At 35.3% G+C, this 21619-nt stretch overlaps 1 protein-coding gene across 4 annotated transcripts in view; it reads right to left on the reverse strand.

The window, feature by feature from the left end:
- The window catches only part of mtus2b (microtubule associated tumor suppressor candidate 2b), a 39679-nt gene that overhangs the window by 1933 nt on the left and 16127 nt on the right, over positions 1–21619 (reverse strand). For 2 of the 4 annotated variants that reach the window (XM_061972395.1, XM_061972393.1), the window contains exons 6-14: positions 19828–20018; positions 14303–14369; positions 7879–8093; positions 7707–7812; positions 6754–6827; positions 5526–5624; positions 1336–1455; positions 1141–1241; positions 1–530 (exon numbers count right to left, since the gene is read on the reverse strand). The exon at positions 1–530 is cut by the window's left edge and continues 1933 nt beyond it. In XM_061972395.1, coding sequence (XP_061828379.1) covers positions 320–530; positions 1141–1241; positions 1336–1455; positions 5526–5624; positions 6754–6827; positions 7707–7812; positions 7879–8093; positions 14303–14369; positions 19828–20018 — 1184 coding nt within the window. In that variant the 3' untranslated portion in view covers positions 1–319. Of the gene's footprint in view, positions 531–1140; positions 1242–1335; positions 1456–5525; positions 5648–6753; positions 6828–7706; positions 7813–7878; positions 8094–14302; positions 14370–19827; positions 20019–21619 lie in introns of those variants that run through there. The other 2 variants (XM_061972394.1, XR_009816572.1) reach the window with 2 other exon arrangements.

A 21619-nucleotide genomic window follows, 5' to 3' on the forward strand; every position in this document is an offset into this window, starting at 1 on the left:
ACATGCAAATAGTAGTCTTAGTTCATGTGTACACAATAGTCTTTATTGATGTGTACACACAAATAGTCTTTATTCATGTGTACACACAAATAATAGTCTTTATTCATGTGTACACACAAATAATAGTCTTTCGTCATGTGTAAACACAAATAGTCTTCATTCATGTGTAAGTCTTAGTTGATGTGTAGGTGCAAATAGTAGTCTTAGTTCAGGTGTGCCGTTTGTACACATTCAAAAATGCACCACAAGGGGGCGTCTTTAGAAAGAGTCAAGTGTGCACCTGCAGGGTGAAGAGGGGGAGGCAGCAAGTGGGTGAAGGTCATTGGTGGAAGGAGTGCGGGCGTGCGGGTGAGCCGGGTCCTGAGGAGGGCGGGCGGTGGACGGGGGAGCAGCTGGGCGACATGCGCGGGCTCAGCTCGCCCGTCTGGAGACGCCACAGCAGCTCCTCGTTGGTGCGACTCAGACGCTTCTTCTCCGTGCTCTCCTTCTCCACGTTCACCTGCAGGTTGGCGTTCTCCTCCGACAGTTGCCTGGCGACGGAGCGGACACGTTAGTGAAACCCGAGTGGGAAGACTTCCTGCCAGAGTCTCTTTCAAAAAATTGGATGTAAATTATCAAAAAAAGTCCATTCTGAGTTCCCAACAAGAGGCTGTTTTTCTTGCACCAAGCAAAGGCTTGGAAAATTCCATTGTGTACGATGGGAGGAGACTGGAGGGGTTATCTATTGTCATCGAAGACCTGCTCAAGCTGAATCCAGGATGAGCCCAAGCCCGAGGCATCTTTTTCTTTTGTTTTCAATGTGACCAAAAACAAGAGCTGTTTACAAACCCACGTGGCATTCCTTGGGAAGCAGATGTTGTTGTGGAAACAGAAGACTTTACAGAGAGTACAGTCGCCTCAATATTGAGTCCAAATTGAATTATGTCTGTTTGCTTCTTTGCTTCTGGTCTTGTTTAATAGATGTCATCAGTGTTTAAACCTGACAGCATCCATTTTGGTGCATCGGAGGGCCAACCGCGGTCTAGTTCTTCCTCACCAAACTCATCCCAGCATCAACAGCGAGCACGCCTTGATGGATCTCCAACAACACGTCTCATTATGAGCATGCTAGTTAGTTGGTTAGTTAGTGCGAGCACTCACCTGGACACGGCGAGGTTCTTGTCGATGCGTTCCATCAGGTCCTCGTTCTGCTGCTGTAGAACCTGCACGCGCTCCTCCAGCTGAACGTTCCTTTCAGCCTGCTCAAAGACACGAGAGGCGACGCGCACAATTTCAACTTCAACCAAGTCCAAACGTCCCGCTGCTCAAACCACATCAGAAAATTCGAGAGCTTACTATTTTCTCCAGCTCGGTGATCTTCAGCTCCTGCTGATGGATTTGTTGGTTTTTCATCCCCAACACGTCCTTCAGACTTTTGAGGTCCTCCTCGATGTGTTTGTACGGCGCTAATGCGTCCTGCAAAACCATGGTCACAACTAACAACTAAGTCATTTGGAGTGTTGACCCACCGCAACTAACTACTTAACAACTTCCTTACTAATAAACAGAAATTACATTCTACCGACCTGTCATACTAACCAACTAACTACAGCTTACCTACCTCCCTGTCATACTAACTAACTAACTAAAAATTAACTTATTACCTAACTACATTGTACCTGTCGTGCTAACTAACTTACTACCTGACTACATCCTACCTTACTACCTACTGTACCTGTCATGCTAACTAATTTACTACCCAACTACATCCTACCTACCTACTTGTCATACTGACTAACTTACTACCTAACTACATATTACCTACCTACCTCCATGACATACTAACTAACTAACTGACTGACTAACTAACTAAATAATACTTACCTACATGTCATACTAACTAATTAACTAACCAGCTACAGCCTAACTATTTAACCAAAAACCTACCTATGTACCAAACTCTATCCTATTGCTTTATTTAGCTATTTACCTAATTACACCCTATCTACCTGTCATACTAACCAACTAACTACATATTACCTACCTCCCTGCCATATTAACTAACTAACTAACTAACTAACTAACTAATTAACTCAAAACTAACTTACTACTTAACTTCATTTTACCTGTCATACTAACTAACATTTACTACCTGACTACATCCTACCTACCTACCTACCTACCTACCTACCTGTCATACTGACTAACTAACTTACTACCTGACTACATCCTACCTTCCTACCTACTGTACCTGTCATACTGACTAACTAATTTACTACCTAACTACATCTTGCCTACCTACCTAGCTACCTAACTCCCTATCTACCTACCTACCTGTCATACTGACTAACTAACTTACTACCTGACTACATCCTACCTTCCTACCTACTGTACCTGTCATACTGACTAACTAATTTACTACCTAACTACATCTTGCCTACCTACCTAACTACCTAACTCCCTACCTACCTACCTACCTGTCATACTGACTAACTAACTTACTACCTGACTACATCCTACCTTCCTACCTACTGTACCTGTCATACTGACTGAGTAACTTACTACCTAACTACATTTTACCTACCTACCTCCATGACATACTAACTGACTGACTGACTAACTAACTAAATAATACTTACCTACATGTCATACTAACTAATTAACTAACCAGCTACATCCTAACTAATTAACCAAAAACCTACCTATGTACCAAACTCTATCCTATTGCTTTATTTAGCTATTTACCTAATTACACCCTATCTACCTGTCATACTAACCAACTAACTACATATTACCTACCTCCCTGCCATACTAACTAACTAACTAAAAACTAACTTACTACCTAATTACATTTTACCTGTCATACTAACTAACATTTACTACCTGACTACATCCTACCTACCTGTCATACTGACTAACTAATTACTACCTGACTACATCATACCTTCCTACCTACTGTACCTGTCATACTGACTAACTAACTTACTACCTAACTACATCTTACTTACCTACCTACCTGTCATACTGACTAACTAAGTTACTACCTAACTACATCTTACCTACCTACCTACCTACCTGTCATACTGACTAACTAACTTACTACCTGACTACATCATACCTTCCTACCTACTGTACCTGTCATACTGACTAAGTAACTTACTACCTAACTACATCTTACCTACCTTCCTCCACTCCATACTAACTAACTAACTAAATAAATAACCAACTAACTAACTAAATCATACTTACCTACCTGTCATACTAACTAATTAACTGACCAACTACTAACTAAAAACACACATACTACCTAACTACATCCTACATACCTGTCATACTGACTAACTAACTTACTACCTGACTACATCCTACCTATCTACCTACTGTACCTGTCATACTGACTAACTTACTACCTAACTACATCTTACCTACCTACCTCCATGCCATACTAACTAACTAACTAAATAAATAAATAACCAACTAACTAACAAAATCATACTTACCTACCTGTCATACTAACTAATTAACTGACCAACTACTAACTAACAAAATCATACTTACCTACCTGTCATACTAACTAATTAACTGACCAACTACTAACTAAAAACACACATACTACCTAACTACATCCTACATACCTGTCATACTGACTAACTAACTTACTACATCCTACCTACCTACCTGTCATACTGACTAACTAACTTACTACCTGACTACATCATACCTTCCTACCTACTGTACCTGTCATACTGACTAAGTAACTTACTACCTAACTACATCTTACCTACCTTCCTCCACTCCATACTAACTAACTAACTAAATAAATAACCAACTAACTAACAAACTAACTAAATCATACTTACCTACCTGTCATACTAACTAATTAACTGACCAACTACTAACTAAAAACACACATACTACCTAACTACATCCTACATACCTGTCATACTGACTAACTAACTTACTACCTGACTACATCCTACCTTCCTACCTACTGTACCTGTCATACTGACTAACTTACTACCTAACTACATCTTACCTACCTACCTCCATGCCATACTAACTAACTAACTAAATAAATAAATAACCAACTAACTAACAAAATCACTTACCTACCTGTCATACTAACTAATTAACTGACCAACTACTAACTAAAAACACACATACTACCTAACTACATCCTACATACCTGTCATACTGACTAACTAACTTACTACATCCTACCTTCCTACCTACTGTACCTGTCATACTAAGTAACTTACTACCTAACTACATCTTACCTACCTTCCTCCACGCCATACTAACTAACTAACTAAATAACCAACTAACTAACAAACTAACTAAATCATACTTACCTACCTGTCATACTAACTAATCAACTGACCAACTACTAACTAAAAACACACATACTACCTAACTACATCCTACATACCTGTCGTACTGACTAACTAACTTACTACCTGACTACATCCTACCTTCCTACCTACTGTACCTGTCATACTGACTAACTAACTTACTACCTACCTACATCTTACCTACCTTCCTCCATGCCATACTAACTAACTAACTAACTAGCTAACTAACTAACTAACAAAGTAACTAAATAACCAACTAACTAACAAACTAACTAAATCATACTTACCTACTTGTCATACTAACTAATTAACTGATCAACTACATCCTACATACCCGTCATATGAACTAATTAACCAAAAACCTACCTCTGTACCAAACTCTATCCTACAAACCCATTGCTGTATTTAGCTAATTGCCTAATTACACCCTACCTACTTGTTATACTAACTAACTCACTAACTACAGTAACTACCTAACTAACTACAGCGACTAACTAAAAACCTACCTATTTACCTAACCAAATCCCACATACCTGTCATCTTGACTACTTAACTAAACAATTAAAAACCTACCTACATCCTACCTACCCATCATCCTAACTAAAAAAATATGAACGTACTACCTAACTACATCCAAACTGCCCACCTGTCATCTTAACTAACTAACTACAACTGCATCTTACCTGTCATCCTAACTGACTAACTAAAAACACACATTCTACCTAACTACATCCTACATACCCACCATCTTCACTAGCTAAATAACTAGAAACCCACCACTGTACCTAACTACATCCTGCATAGCCGTCATCTCAACTAACTAACTAACAAACATACTCATATAATAAGATTCATCCATCCCACACCTCACCTAGATGGCGACCAGACTCCTTAGTTACATACCCTAACTAACTGACCAACTAACTTGTCCTACATAATGATCTGCATCACTCCCTAACCAACTTAACTAACCAACACACAAAATGACCTCCCTACCAAACTAACTATGCCACTATATAACTAACAATAACTCAATCTCAATCTGCACCAATCATATATATATATATATATATATATATATATATATATATATATATATATATATATATATATATATATATATATATATATATATATATAATTTTGTAGTTATTGTGTAACTAAGTAAGTAAGTAACGGAGGGCGATTTCTCACCACTATTTGCTCATCAGTGCTTTTACGAAGAGCTTCCTCAAAGCGCTTGGCTCGGTCCCTCAGACTTCTGTTCTGGAAGGTCAGCATGTCCACTTGATCCTGGCGGGAACAACACATGACTGCTGAGGGACACGACCAAGGAGAAGGAAAAGAAAAGAAAAGAAGAAGCAAAAAGAAACTCAGGGGAAAAAGGAAAGAGAAGGAAGAAAAAGGGAAAAAAGAAAGGAGTGGTAATTAAAAGGAAAAATATTAAATGAAACAAGGAAACTAAAAGAAAGAAAGAAAGAAAGAAAGAAAGAAAGAAAGAAAGAAAGAAAGAAAGAAAGAAAGAAAGAAAGAAAGAAAGAAAGAAAGAAAGAAAGAAAGAAAGAAAGAAATAAAGAAAAAAGATCAAGAGAAAGAAGGGAGAGAAAAGGAACATAAATAAATTAAAAAGAAAGAAAGAGTGAAAGAAGGAAACAAAGAAAGAATAATAAGATGGGAAAAGTAAAAAAGGAGATGAAAAAAATAAATAAAAAAGAACGAGAGATAGAAAGCGATAGAAAAGTAAAGAAAGAAAAAAAAAGAATGGGGAAATAAAAAGAAAAAAAGAAAGAAAAACAAAGACGGAAAAGGAAGAACAAGGAAAAAGAAAGAAAAAAGAACAAGAGAAAGAAAGAGCAAGAAATAAAAAGAAAAAGAGAAGAATTTGAAAGAGTAAGAGAGAGAGAAAGAAAGAACAAGAAAGAGAAAGAAAATAAGAAAAATAAATAAAAAGAGCAAAAGAACCCCATCCATCCATCCATTTTCTACCGCTTGTCCTTTTTCGGGGTCGCGGGGGGTGCTGGAGCCTATCTCAGCTGCATTGGGGCGGAAGGCGGGGTACACCCTGGACAAGTCGCCACCTCATCGCAGGGCCAACACAGATAGACAAGACAACATTCACACACTAGGGACCATTTAGTGTTGCTAATCAACCTAAAGAAATAAAAAAAAGAGAGAAACAGAAAGAAAGAAATACAGACAGAAAGAAAGAGAAATTAAGAGGGGAAAAAACTGAAAGAAAGACAGAAAAAAGAAATTGAAAAAAGTGAGAAAGATAGAAAGAAAGAGAAAGAGAAAAAAGAGAAAAAGAAAGAACAAAAATAAATAAAGACAGAAAGAAAGAAAGAGAAATTCAAAGAAAGAAAGAGAAATTCAAAGAAAGAAAGAAAGAAAGAAAAAATAAAAATAAAAGAAAGAGTGTTACCTGTAATGAGAGTCTGATTTTCTCAAAGTCTTCTTCCATAGATTTCCTGTGCTGCTCGTGAGCCATCTTCAGGTCTGCCAATCAGATGTTGTTGTTATTATTATTGGGTTTTATTATTATTGTTATTTTTATTATTATTATTATATATATATTTGTTTTAATTATTATTGTTATTACTGTTTTTATCATTATTGTTTTATTATTATTGTTAATGTTATTATTACTGTTTTCATTATTATTATTATTATTGTTGTTTAAATAGTAGTATTATTGTTGTTGTTTTTATTATTGTTATTATTATTGTTGTTTTATTATTGTTATTATTATTGTTATTATCATTATTGTTGTTATTATTATTATTATTATCATTGTTGTTGTTATTATTATTATTGTTTTTACTATTATTATTGTTATTATATTGTTGTTTTTATTATTATTATTATTATTGTTATTTTTGTTAGTATTATTATTATTATTGTTGTTTTTTATTAGTATTATTGTTGTTTTATTAGTATTATTATTGTTATTATCATTGTTATTTTATTAGTATTATTTTTATTATTATAGTTATTATTGTTATTATTGTTGTTTTTATTAGTATTATTGTTGTTTTATTAGTATTATTATTATTATCATTGTTATTTTTATTAGTATTATTTTTATCATTATTATAGTTATTTTTATGTTATTATTGTTGTTATTATTATTATAATTATTGTAGTTTTTGTTAGTATTGTTATTGTTATTTTTATTAGTATTATTATTGTTATTATTTTTATTTTTATTAGTATTAGTATTATTGTTGTTATTATTATAGTTATTATTATTATTTTTATGTTGTTATTGTTGTTATTATTGTTATCATTATTATTATTATTGTTGTTGTTATTATGATTCTGATGATGATTATTAATATTGTTGTTTTGTAGGAGAGGAAGTAGTTGAGGTCGTACTGGTCACAGTCCTGGCATGCTCCTCCTGCAGGGTGTCCAGAGTGTGGTTGTGAGCTCTCTCCATGTCCATGATGGACGCCTGCTGGTTTTCATTCATCTCCTCCATCTGCTCCACACAAGGTTTTGTCACACATAGCGATTAGAGCGTGAGTCCCAGTGCACAGACAATCACCTGCTCCTGCTGCCGCTCCCTCAGGTGACCCAGCTGGGCGCGCTGGAGGGCCCTCAGGCTCCTGGTCTCGGCCGTGTGCTGGACTCTCAGCCGCTCCTCCAGCGCTCCCAGCTCGCTCTGCTGCTGAGCTCGCAAGTCCCCAAGCTCCGCCTCAAAACGCCACTCCAGTTCCTGCTTCTCTCGCTGCAGCTGCTCCCAGTGGGCCACGCTGAAAGCTGCAACACAGCGGACACATCTTTTTCTTGTCGTCCTTGACATTTTAGCACTTTAGCACATTTTGTTGTTGTCCTTATGGCACTAGTGTTACATTTAGCACATTTGTGGTTGTTGTGGTTATTTCAGCACTTTAGAGCTTCAGCACGTATTTAGAACCTTAGCAATTTTTGTTAGAACTTTTTTATTTCTTGTCGTCAGTTTAGCACTTTGGCACATTAGTTTGTTGTTGTCATTTTAACACTTTAGTTATTTTTTGTTGCCATTTCAGCACTTAAGCAATTTTGTTGTTGTCATTTTAGCACTATTAATTTTTGTTGATGTCATTGATGCACATTTATTGATATTTTATCAATATTTGTTTGTTGTCATTTTAGCACTTTTGTTGTCATCATTTTAGCACCTTAGTATTTTAACACATCATTTTAACATTTCAGCACATTTGTTTGTTGTCATTTTAGCACTTTTGTTGTCATCATTTTAGCACCTTAGTATTTTAACACATTATTTCAACATTTCAGCACATTTGTTTGTCATTTTTGCACTTAAGCATTTATTTATTTTTTGACATTTTAGCACAGTAGCAAATTTATTAACGTTGTCATTTTAGCACTTTAGCACATTTGCTTATCGTCATTTTAGCACTTTATCACATAGAGAATAATCTCGCCACACCTAGTGTGTGTGTGACAATCATTGGTACTTTAACTTTAACTTTAACTTTATTAGTTGTTGATGTCATTTTAGGACTTAAAACACATTTGTTTGTTGTTGTCATTTTAGCACTTAAGCAAATTTGTTTTTTATCGTGTCATCTTAGAACATAAGCACATTTCTTTGTCATCATTTCAGAACTTTATTCATTTTTGTTGATGTAATTTTAGAACTTAAGCACATTTATTTAGTGTCACCATTTTAGCACATTTGTTTGTTGTTGTCGTCGTCATTTTAGCTAATTTTGTTGTTGTTACAATCGTTTTAGCACTTTAGCAAATTTTATGTCATCATTTTAGCACCTTAGCGTTTTAACACATTTATGTGGTGTCATTTTAGCACTTAAGCACATTTGTTTTTGATGTTGTCATCTTAGAACTTTAGCACATTTGTTTGTCATAATTTCAGAACTTTAGCACATTTGTTTGTCATAATTTCAGAACTTTATTCATTTTTGTTGATGTAATTTTAGAACTTAAGCACATTTATTTAGTGTCATCATTTTAGCACTTTAGCACATTTGTTTGTTGTTTTTGCCATTTTAGCACACATGTTTGTTTTCATTTTAGATAATTTTGTTGTTGTTACTGCCATTTTAGAACTTAAGCAAATTTTATGTCATCATTTTAGCACCTTAGGGTTTTAACACATTTATGTGGTATCATTTTAGCACTTAAGTACATTTGTTTTTGATGTTGTCATCTTAGAACTTTAGCACATTTGTTTGTCATAATTTCAGAACTTTAGCACATTTGTTTGTCATAATTTCAGAACTTTATTCATTTTTGTTGATGTAATTTTAGAACTTAAGCACATTTATTCAGTGTCATTTTAGCACTTTAGCACATTTGTTTGTTGTTGTTGCCATTTTAGCACACATGTTTGTTTTCATTTTCGATAATTTTGTTGTTGTTACTGCCATTTTAGAACTTAAGCAAATTTTATGTCATCATTTTAGCACCTTAGGGTTTTAACACATTTATGTGGTATCATTTTAGCACTTAAGTACATTTGTTTTTGATGTTGTCATCTTAGAACTTTAGCACATTTGTTTGTCATAATTTCAGAACTTTAGCACATTTGTTTGTCATAATTTCAGAGCTTTATTCATTTTTGTTGATGTAATTTTAGAACTTAAGCACATTTATTTAGTGTCATCATTTTAACACTTTAGCACATTTTTATGTTGTTGTTGCCATTTTAGCACATATGTTTGTTGTCATTTTAGATAATTTTGTTGTTGTTACTGCCATTTCAGAACTTAAGCAAATTTTCATCATTTTAGCACCTTAGGGTTTTAACACATTTATGTGGTGTCATTTTAGCACTTAAGCACATTTGTTTTTGATTTTGTCATCTTAGAACTTTAGCACATTTGTTGTCATCATTTCAGAACTTTATTCAATTTTGTTGATGTCATTTTAGAACTTAAGCAAATTTATTTAGTGTCATCATTTCAGAACTTTATTCATTTTTGTTGATGTAATTTTAGAACTTAAGCACATTTATTTAGTGTCATCATTTTAGCACTTCACATTTGTTTGTTGTTGTCGTCATTTTAGCGCATATGTTTGTTGTCATTTTAGCTAATCTTGTTGTTGTTATTGTCATATTAGCACTTTAGCAAATTTTCTGTCATCATTTTAGCACCTTAGCGTTTTAACACATTTATGTGGTGTCATTTTAGCCCTTAAGCACATTTCTTTTTGATGTTGTCATCTTAGAACTTTAGCACATTTGTTTGTCATCATTTTAGAACTTTATTCATTTTTGTTGATGTAATTTGAGAACTTAAGCACATGAATTAATGTCATCATTTTAGCAATTTAGCACATTTGTTTGTTGTTGTCGTCATTTTAGCACATGTTTGTTGTCATTTCAGCTAATTTTGTTGTTTTTACTGTCATTTTAGCACTTTAGCAAATTTATTGTCATCATTTTAGCACCTTAGCGTTTTAGCACATTTATATGGTGTCATTTTAGCACTTAAGCACGTGTTTGTCGTTATTTTAGCACTTTAGCACATCTGTTGTTGATTTTGTCATTTTAGCACTTTAGCACATTTGTTCGTTGTTGTTATCTTAGCACTTTAGAACATTTGTTGTTGACGCCATTTTAGCACTTAAGCACATTTGTCATTGACATTTTCATTTTAGCACTTAAGCACATTTGTTTTTGATGTCATCTTAGAACTTCAGTGCATTTGTTTGTCAACATTTCAGAACTTTATTCATTTTTGTTGATGTAATTTTAGAACTTAAGCACATTAATTAATGTCATCATTTTAGCAATTTAGCACATTTGTTTGTTGTCGTAATTTTAGCACATATGTTTGTTGTCATTTTAGCTAATCTTGTTGTTGTTACAATCATTTTAGCACTTTAGCAAATTTTATGTCATCATTTTAGCACCCTAGCGTTTTAACACATTTATGTGGTGTAATTTTTAGCACTTAAGCACATTTGTTTTTGATTTTGACATCTTAGAACTTTAGCACATTTGTTTGTCATCATTTCGGAACTTTATTCATTTTTGTTGATGTAATTTGAGAATTTAAGCACATTTATTTAGTGTCATCATTTTAGCACTTTAGCACATTTTTTTGTTGTCGTAATTTTAGCGCATATGTTAGTTGTAATTTTAGCTAATTTTGGTTTTGTTACTGTCGGTTTAGGACTTAAGCACATTTGTTTGTCGTTATTTTAACACTTTAGCACATTTGTTGTTGATAGACATTTTACACGTTAACACATTTGTTGTTGATTTTGGCATTTTAGCACATTTGTTGTTGACATTGTCATTGTAGCACTTAAGCACATTTGTTGGTCATTGTCATTTATGCTGTCATTTTAGTACTTTGGCACATTTGTTGTTGACGCCATTTTAGCACTTGAGCACATTTGTCATTGACATTGTCATTTTAGCACTTAAGCACATTTGTTTTTGATGTCATCTTAGAACTTTAGCGCATTTGTTTGTCATCATTTCAGAACTTTATTCATTTTTGTTGATGTAATTTTAGAACTTAAGCACATTAATTAATGTCATAATTTTAGCAATTTAGCACGTTTGTTTGTTGTTGTCGTAATTTTATCACTTATGTTTGTTGTCATTTTAGCTAAACTTGTTGTTGTTACTGTCATTTTAGCACTTCAGCAAATTTTCTGTCATCATTTTAGCACCTTAGCATTTAAACACATTTATGTGGTGTCATTTTAGCACTTAAGCACATTTATTTTTGATGTTGTCATCTTAGAACATTAGCACATTTGTTTGTCATCATTTCGGAACTTTATTCATTTTTGTTGATGTAATTTTAGAACTCAAGCACATCTATTCAGTGTCACCATTTTAGCACTTTAGCACATTTGTTTGTTGTCGTCATTTTAGTACATATGCTTGTTGTCATTTCAGCTAATTTGGTTGTTGTTACTGTCATTTTAGCACTTTTGCAAATTGATTGACATCATTTTAGCACCTTAGCGTTTTAACACATTTATGTGGTGTCGTTTTTAGCATAAGCACATTTGTTTTTGATTTTGACATCTTAGAACTTTTGTTTGTCATCATTTCAGAACTTTACTCATTTTTGTTGATGTAATTTGAGAACTTAAGCACATTTATTTAGTGTCATCATTTTAGCACTTAAGCACATTTTTTTTGTTGTTGTCGTAATTTTAGCACTTATGTTTGTTGTCATTTTAGCTAAACTTGTTGTTGTTACTGTCATTTTAGCACTTTAGCAAATTTTCTGTCATCATTTTATCACCTTAGCATTTAAACACATTTATGTGGTGTCATTTTAGCACTTAAGCACATTTATTTTTGATGTTGTCATCTTAGAACATTAGCACATTTTTTTGTCATCATTTCGGAACTTTATTCATTTTTGTTGATGTAATTTTAGAACTCAAGCACATCTATTCAGTGTCACCATTTTAGCACTTTAGCACATTTGTTTGTTGTTGTCGTCATTTTAGTACATATGCTTGTTGTCATTTCAGCTAATTTGGTTGTTGTTACTGTCATTTTAGCACTTTAGCAAATTGATTGACATCATTTTAGCACCTTAGCGTTTTAACACATTTATGTGGTGTCATTTTCAGCATAAGCACATTTGTTTTTGATTTTGACATCTTAGAACTTTTGTTTGTCATCATTTCAGAACTTTACTCATTTTTGTTGATGTAATTTGAGAACTAAAGCACATTTATTTAGTGTCATCATTTTAGCACTTAAGCACATTTTTTTGTTGTTGTCGTAATTTTAGCACATATGTTTGTTGTAATTTTAGCTAATTTTGGTTTTGTTACTGTCGTTTTAGGACTTAAGCACATTTGTTTGTCGTTAGTTTAACACTTTAGCACATTTGTTGTTGATAGACATTTTAGCACGTTAACACATTTGTTGTTGATTTTGGCATTTTAGCACATTTGTTGTTGACGTTGTCATTGTAGCACTTAAGCACATTTGTTGGTCATTGTCATTTCAGCACATTTGTTGTTGATGCTGTCATTTTAGCACTTTGCCACATTTGTTGTTGATGCCGTTTTAGCACTTAAGCACATTTGTTTTTGATGTCATCTTATAACTTTAGCGCATTTGTTTGTCATCATTTCAGAACTTTATTCATTTTTGTTGATGTAATTTTAGAACTTAAGCACATTAATTAATGTCATCATTTTAGCAATTTAGCACATTTGTTTGTTGTTGTCGTAATTTTAGCACATATGTTTGTTGTCATTTTAGCTAATCTTGTTGTTGTTACAATCATTTTAGCACTTTATCACATTTTATGTCATCATTTTAGCACCTTAGCGTTTTAACACATTTATGTGGTGTCATTTTTAGCACTTAAGCACATTTGTTTTTGCTTTTGACATCTTAGAAATTTAGCACATTTGTTTGTCATCATTTCGGAACTTTACTCATTTTTGTTGATGTAATTTGAGAACTTAAGCACATTTATTTAGTGTCATAATTTTAGCACATATGTTTGTTGTAATTTTAGCTAATTTTGGTTTTGTTACTGTCGTTTTAGGACTTAAGCACATTTGTTTGTCGTTAGTTTAACACTTTAGCACATTTGTTGTTGATAGACATTTTAGCACATTAACACATTTGTTGTTGATTTTGGCATTTTAGCACATTTGTTTTTGACGTTGTCATTGTAGCACTTAAGCACATTTGTTGGTCATTGTCATTTCAGCACATTTGTTGTTGATGTTGTCATTTTAGCACTTTGCCACATTTGTTGTTGACGCCATTTTAGCACTTGAGCACATTTGTCGTTGACATTGTCATTTTAGCACTCAAGCACATAGGTTCATCCTTGTCATTTTAGGACTTAAGCATTTATGTTGTCACTTATAAACACTTTAGCACATTTGTTTGTCGTTTTCATTGTAGCACTTTTTTGTTATTTTAGCACTTTTAGCGGTATAAAACAGTTTAGCACTTTAGCACATTATTGGTGGATGTTGTGATTTCCACATACCAACTTCATCCCTGATCCTGGCGAGCTCCTGGGAGAGTTCCCCTTCTGTCACAGCAGCAACCTCACTCTGGAATCACATCACACACTTCTATCAGATTTGCTGCTTTCTTCTTCTTATTATTATTATAACTATTATTATTATTATGGGCCTGTTGCAATGCGAGCAGCCCATATTATTATTCCTCATATTTCATGTTTCTCTTACACTTAATACGTGACAGACCGGCCAACGAGCCCCCACATATGTTATACCGTCGGAAAGGTCTCACTTGCGCCTAAAATAGTACTTTAAATTGGCAACATTTCGTGTTACCATGGTGATGCTATTAAAAAAACAAAAAAATGGGCCAGTTGAATGGGTACATACCCTTTTAATGGACGATTGCTCTGAGACGAACGCCAAAAAGACGAGATGACCTCCCCTGTAGACATACTTTCACGTAGCTCGGTGCTTAACGTCTCATTTTGTTCACACACGTGTCTACTTTCAACACAAGCTAACTTTTAGCAAGCTAACTGATAGCATGCTAACGTTAGCTTGCTTGCATGCTAACATAAGCATGATATTTTTTTTTAGCTAAATTTGCTTCCGTTTACCCCAGAGTCAAATAACTTGGTACGTGACACTAGTTAAAACTTTTAGCATGTAAACGTCAGCATGCTAGCAAGCTAATATTAGCATGCTAACTTTCTTTTTGTTGCTGTTTTTTCACTTTTTTCTCTACTTCCGCAGCCATACACCTTACAGCCGTGTCACTTGAAATGTGAGACATGCTAACTGTTAGCATGCCATTGTTAGCACACATGCTAAGTGTTACATTTTAATGTAAGCATGCTAATGTTTTAGGCTAGCTCGATCGCTCATTTTGTACAGTTACACCTAAAAAAAACTCACGGATTCAGACACTCGGCACCATCTTTCTGCTCCGCCGCTCCCAGTCTGTGGAATGCTCTCCCTGACCACCTGAGGGCACCACAGACTGTGGATGCTTTTAAAAAAGGCTTAAAAACCCTTCTTTTTACCCCAGAGTCAAATAACTTGATACGTGACACTAGTTAAAACTTTTAGCATGTAAACGTCAGCATGCTAGCAAGCTAATATTAGCATGCTAACTTTCTTTTTGTTGCTGTTTTTTCACTTTTTTCTCTACTTCCGCAGCCATACACCTTACAGCCGTGTCACTTGAAATGTGAGACATGCTAACTGTTAGCATGCCATTGTTAGCACACATGCTAAGTGTTACATCTTAATGTAAGCATGCTAATGTTTTAGGCTAGCTCGATCGCTCATTTTGTACAGTTACACCTAAAAAAAACTCACGGATTCAGACACTCGGCACCATCTTTCTGCTCCGCCGCTCCCAGTCTGTGGAACGCTCTCCCTGACCACCTGAGGGCACCACAGACTGTGGATGCTTTTAAAAAAGGCTTAAAAACCCTTCTTTTTACCCCAGAGTCAAATAACTTGATACGTGACACTAGTTAAAACTTTTAGCATGTAAACGTCAGCATGCTAGCAAGCTAATGTTAGCATGCTAACTTTTTTTGTTGTTGCTGTTTTTTCACTTTTTTCTCTACTTCCGCAGCCATACACCTTACAGCCGTGTCACTTGAAATGTGAGACATGCTAACTGTTAGCATGCCATTGTTAGCACACTCGGCACCATCTTTCTGCTCCGCCGCTCCCAGTCTGTGGAGTGCTCTCCCTGACCACCTGAGGGCACCACAGACTGTGGATGCTTTTAAAAAAGGCTTAAAAACCCTTCTTTTTTCTTTTTTTTTTTTAAAAAGCCTTTTTTTTAGATATATGCATAATAGTTTTAGCTATTTGGCTGTTTTATTTTTTATTTTTTTATATTATCTTTTTATTAATTTTTTTTATTTTATTTTTTTAATACACTGTAGCACTTTGAGGTTGTTTAATCAATGTATAGTGCTTTTTACAAATAAAATCTATTATTATTATTATTATTATCTTAAAAGTACGGCGGTTTCCGACGACCCCCCTGGCCAGAGGTCCAGAGCACCGATAGCAGGCCCATCAAAATTTCCACGGGAATTTTGTAGTCATTATTAGTATTATTATTACGAGAGGAGCCAGATGAGGTGGTTCGGGCATCTAGTCAGGATGCCACCCGAACGCCTCCCTAGGGAGGTGTTTCGGGCACATCCGACCGGTAAGAGGCCACGGGGAAGACCCAGGACACGTTGGGAAGACTATGTCTCCTGGCTGGCCTGGGAACGCCTTGGGATCCCCCGGGAGGAGCTGGACGAAGTGGCTGGGGAGAGGGAAGTCTGGGCTTCCCTACTTAGGCTGCTGCCCCCGCGACCCGACCTCGGATAAGCGGAAGAAGATGGATGGATGGATATTATTATTATCTGCCAGCCTCTTGCTAACACCGCCCTGATGGTCCCGCCCTGACGTGACTCTCCGGGCGGTCATCTTGGTTTCTCTCATCAGCCCGTCGCCATGGCAACACCATCCTTTATGGACCCTTCCCCAGACCACCGTGGACCACGAGGGACACAAAGTACCATTCTCACAAACGATGAAGATGACTCATGCGGAGGTGATCCCTCACCTTCAGCAGAACCATGACCACGCGGTTTTTTTTTAGGGGACCAGAACAGTCCAGATGTGTTTAGTACTGGTGCACAATGCCAGATTAAGATAGTTCTAGATAATATAAGATAGCATACATTTAACTCCTAAACAGTCCACCGGAACCGGACCAGCCGGCGTTGACTCAGCACATTCGTCAGCACGTTGCCCCCCCCTCCCCCGCCCAAAAGAAAAGCGCTAATGGACTAGAAGAATCCTGAGAGAAGACTTTATTTACCGTGTGGCCGACACAAGGACGCCTGGAGCAGCCATGGCCCATAAAGGAGCAGACGGCAGCAGCATCCCTTCTGCCGGATGCAGGACCGGAGGAGGAGGAGGAGGAGAGAGAGAAGACTCCCCTCCTGTCCTCACAACAAAGACTATAAAATCCCAGCAGTGCACGCCCAGACCTTAACCCCTTCACTCCCTCACTAACACGCCCACTCACTCATCCCGAGGACCTAAGTGGATGATGCCAAACACAACATGGCCGCCTGACCGTCCCAATATTTCTTTTTTTTATAAGTATCAATCGTGTCAGCGTTGAATTTAGACAGTTTAAAAGTGCCTAAACATTGTTGGGTGTGTGTAGCTTTAATGCTAATGAGCTGTGTTTGTGCCGGACCGAGTGTGTGCTATTGTGTACTTGATTCATGTTCGACACACACATTGTGGTACAGGGGGACAAATACGTTAGCAACACTAGCATAGTTATGTGAGCTACATGCTAACATAAGTTTTTAACATCATTCTAGGTTGGCAAATATATATGATAGCTGCAATAATGAGGTGTATGAATGACACATTATAATAATAATAGCTGCAATAATGAGGCGTATGAATGACACATTATAATAATAATAGCTGCAATAATGAGGCGTATGAATGACAAATATAATAATAATAGTTGCAATAATAAGGCGTATGAATGACACATAATAATAATAATATCTGCAATAATGAGGCGTATGAATGACACATAATAATAATAATAACTGCAATAATGAGGCGTATGAATGACACATAATAATAATAATAACTGCAATAATGAGGCGTATGAATAACACATATAATAAAAATAATAAAAGCTGCAATAATGAGGTGTATGAATGACACATATAATAATAATAGCTGCAATAATGAGGCGTATGAATAACACATAATAATAATAATAATAGCTGCAACATGATGCGTATGAATGACACATATAATAATAATAGCTGCAATAATGATGCGTATGAATGACACATAATAATAATAATAGCTGCAATAATGAGGCGTATGAATGACACATATAATATTGATAATAGCTGAAATGAGGCGTATGAATGACACATATAATAATAATAGCTGCAATAATGAGGCGTATGAATGACACATAATAGCTGCGATAATGAGGCGTATGAATGACACATATAATAATAATAATAGCTGCAATAATGAGGCGTATGAATGACACATATAATAATAATAATAGCTGCAATAATGAGGCGCATGAATGACATATATAATAATAATAGCTGCAATAATGAGGCGTATGAATGACACATATAATAATAATAATAATAGCTGCAATAATGAGGCGTATGAATGACACATATAATAATAGCTGCAATAATGAGGCGTATGAATGACACATATAATAATAATAATAGCTGCAATAATGAGGCGTATGAATGACACATATAAAAATAATAGCTGCAATAATGAGGCGTATGAATGAGCCGTATAATAATAATAATAGCTGCAATAATGAGGCGTATGAATGACACATAATAATAATAGCTGCAATAATGAGGCGTATGAATGAGCCATATAATAATAGCTGCAATAATGAGGCGTATGAATGACACATATAATAATAATAGCTGCAATAATGAGGCGTATGAATGAGCCATATAATAATAATAGCTGCGATAATGAGGCGTATGAATGACACATATAATAATAATAATAGCTGCAACAAGAGGTGTATGAATGGCACATATAATAATAATAATAATAGCTGCAATAATGAGGCGTATGAATGACACATATAATAATACTAATAGCTGCAACAAGATGTGTATGAATTACACATATAAAAATAATAATACCTGCAATAATGAGGCGTATGAATGACACATATAATAATAATAATAGCTGCAATAATGAGGCGTATGAATGACACATATAATAATAATAATAGCTGCAACAAGATGCGTATGAATGACACATGATAATAGCTGCAATAATGAGGCGTATGAATGACACATAATAATAATAGCTGCAATAATGAGGCGTATGAATGACACATAAGAATAATAACTGAAATAATGAGGCGTATGAATGACACATATAATAATAATAGCTGCAATAATGAGGCGTATGAATGACACATATAATAATAATAATAGCTGCAATAATGAGGCGTATGAATGAGCCATATAATAATAATAATAGCTGCAATAATGAGGCGTATGAATGACACATAAGAATAATAGCTGCAATAATGAGGCGTATGAATGACACATAATAATAATAATAATAGCTGCAACAAGATGCGTATGAATGACACATATAATAATAATAATAATAGCTGCAACAAGAGGCGTATGAATGACATATATAATAATAATAGCTGCAACAAGATGCGTATGAATTACACATATAATAATAATAATAGCTGCAATAATGAGGCGTATGTATGACACATATAATAATAATAATAATAGCTGCAATAATGAGGCGTATGAATGATACATATAATAATAATAATAGCTGCAATAATGAGGCGTATGTATGACACATATAATAATAATAATAGCTGCAATAATGAGGCGTATGAATGACACATATAATAATAATAATAGCTGCAATAATGAGGCGTATGAATGATACATATAATAATAATAGCTGCAACACATATAATAAAAATGTTGACCTTGTGACAGAAATGCTGTGTGGTGATGGCGAACACGTCCATGCAGAGCGAGGCCTTCTTGAGCTGGGCCTGCAGACTTTGCAGCTGGCGGCCTTGCTGCTCACATCGCTCCCTCAGCAGCTTGATCAGCGCCCGGTCCACTTCCTGCGCCCGCTCAGCGCCGCCCGCTCGCACCGCCGAGCGTCCGCGGGCTGCACAACGGGACCGCCACAGGACCAAGAGAGGGTTGAAAAAGTGAGATGGACATTCATTGGATAACCTATACACTATATAGTGTATATATACACTACATAGTGTATATATACACTATGTAGTGTATATATACACTATATAGTGTATATATACACTACATAGTGTATATATACACTATATAGTGTATATATACACTATATACTATAAAAAGTCTAAGTCTATAATCTCATGAAAGAAACACAAGTCAAATAAAAATACAATTGAAACAGTTAGTTTTTATGAAGTTTTATAGTTTTTATGTTATTAACGCTTTATTTTTATGTTAACGTTTAATAGTTTTTGTTAACGTCTCATAGTTTTTGATATTAACGTTTCATAGTTTTTGTTAACATTTTAATAGTTTTCATGTTATGAACGTGTCAGAATAATTGTATCTAAGTTATCACAAAACTTTGTGTTTCAATGAGTTCCCGGCGAGCAGACAAAAGCTGTCTTTAATCCTACCAAGCAGAAGGCTTGTAAAACTCCACTGTGTAGGATGGGAAGCAACATGAAGGTGTTTTGTTTCTTTCATGTATTGTAATCAACAGAAAGATATTGTCTTGACCCGAGATCGTTGAACTGTTTTACGACCTTTTCTTTAAACTGTTGTAATCAAAGGCAATGGCTGTTTACAACCCCCGTCCCTTAGAAACAGCTGTTGCCATGTAATCAGGGAAAGTCCAAATAAAAGAGGAGGCGTACAATCTTTCGCCAGAGCGTAGTGAGACTGTATAAGAGTACACACCACGCAAAGGTTAACCCTTGTGTGGTGTTCGGGTCTGTGAGACCCGTTTTCATTTTTTATTAAAAGAAAAATGATACAATTAATTAATTTTTCAAACTGAGACTCACTTTGGCTCATTTTCTGTGAAGAACATATATGAGAATACATATTTAATGACCACACACCATACACCCCCCCCTTACACATTTCTATTACATATAAGATGTCCGGGTCCACTGGACCCGGGGCTAATAGAACTGTGGAAATTGATGTTCTGTGTACCGCACCCACCCACACACACACACACACACACACACACACACACACACACACGTCTTGCCTACTTTGTGTGGGCCCACGTTTGGTTAGTAGGTTGTGAGGGCCCCCCTTTTCACTATAGCTAGAATGATGAAAAAAATATATCTAGCACTAGATGGGAGTAGAGAGTTGCAACCTCACTTCAGAATGCAAAAACACACAAAGTAAAACAAATATTTTACTTCTGTAGTTGTGAGGACCAGGCAAATGTCCTCACAAGTCAAAAGGTCCTCACAGAAAGGGTGGTTTGTCAAGTGTATGTCCACACAAGGATGGTGAGACAAGTGCACACACACACACACACACAAACACAGCAGGCCTAGACAGGAGGAAGACAGAGTGTATATATCCGAATTTAAGTGTTACTTCTTTTATTTCATAGTCATATTTGAAAACAGCTCGTGTTTTCCCATTTATTCTCTTTCTGTTTCTCTGCAAGTAAACTGTGTGTGTTAACCTTGATCTTTGGAATGTGTTTTGACTAGATAATGTGCATGTGTTTTGACTAGAGAGATG

The sequence above is a fragment of the Nerophis lumbriciformis genome, linkage group LG17 (assembly GCF_033978685.3).
Source record: "Nerophis lumbriciformis linkage group LG17, RoL_Nlum_v2.1, whole genome shotgun sequence".
NCBI lineage: Eukaryota > Metazoa > Chordata > Actinopteri > Syngnathiformes > Syngnathidae > Nerophis > Nerophis lumbriciformis.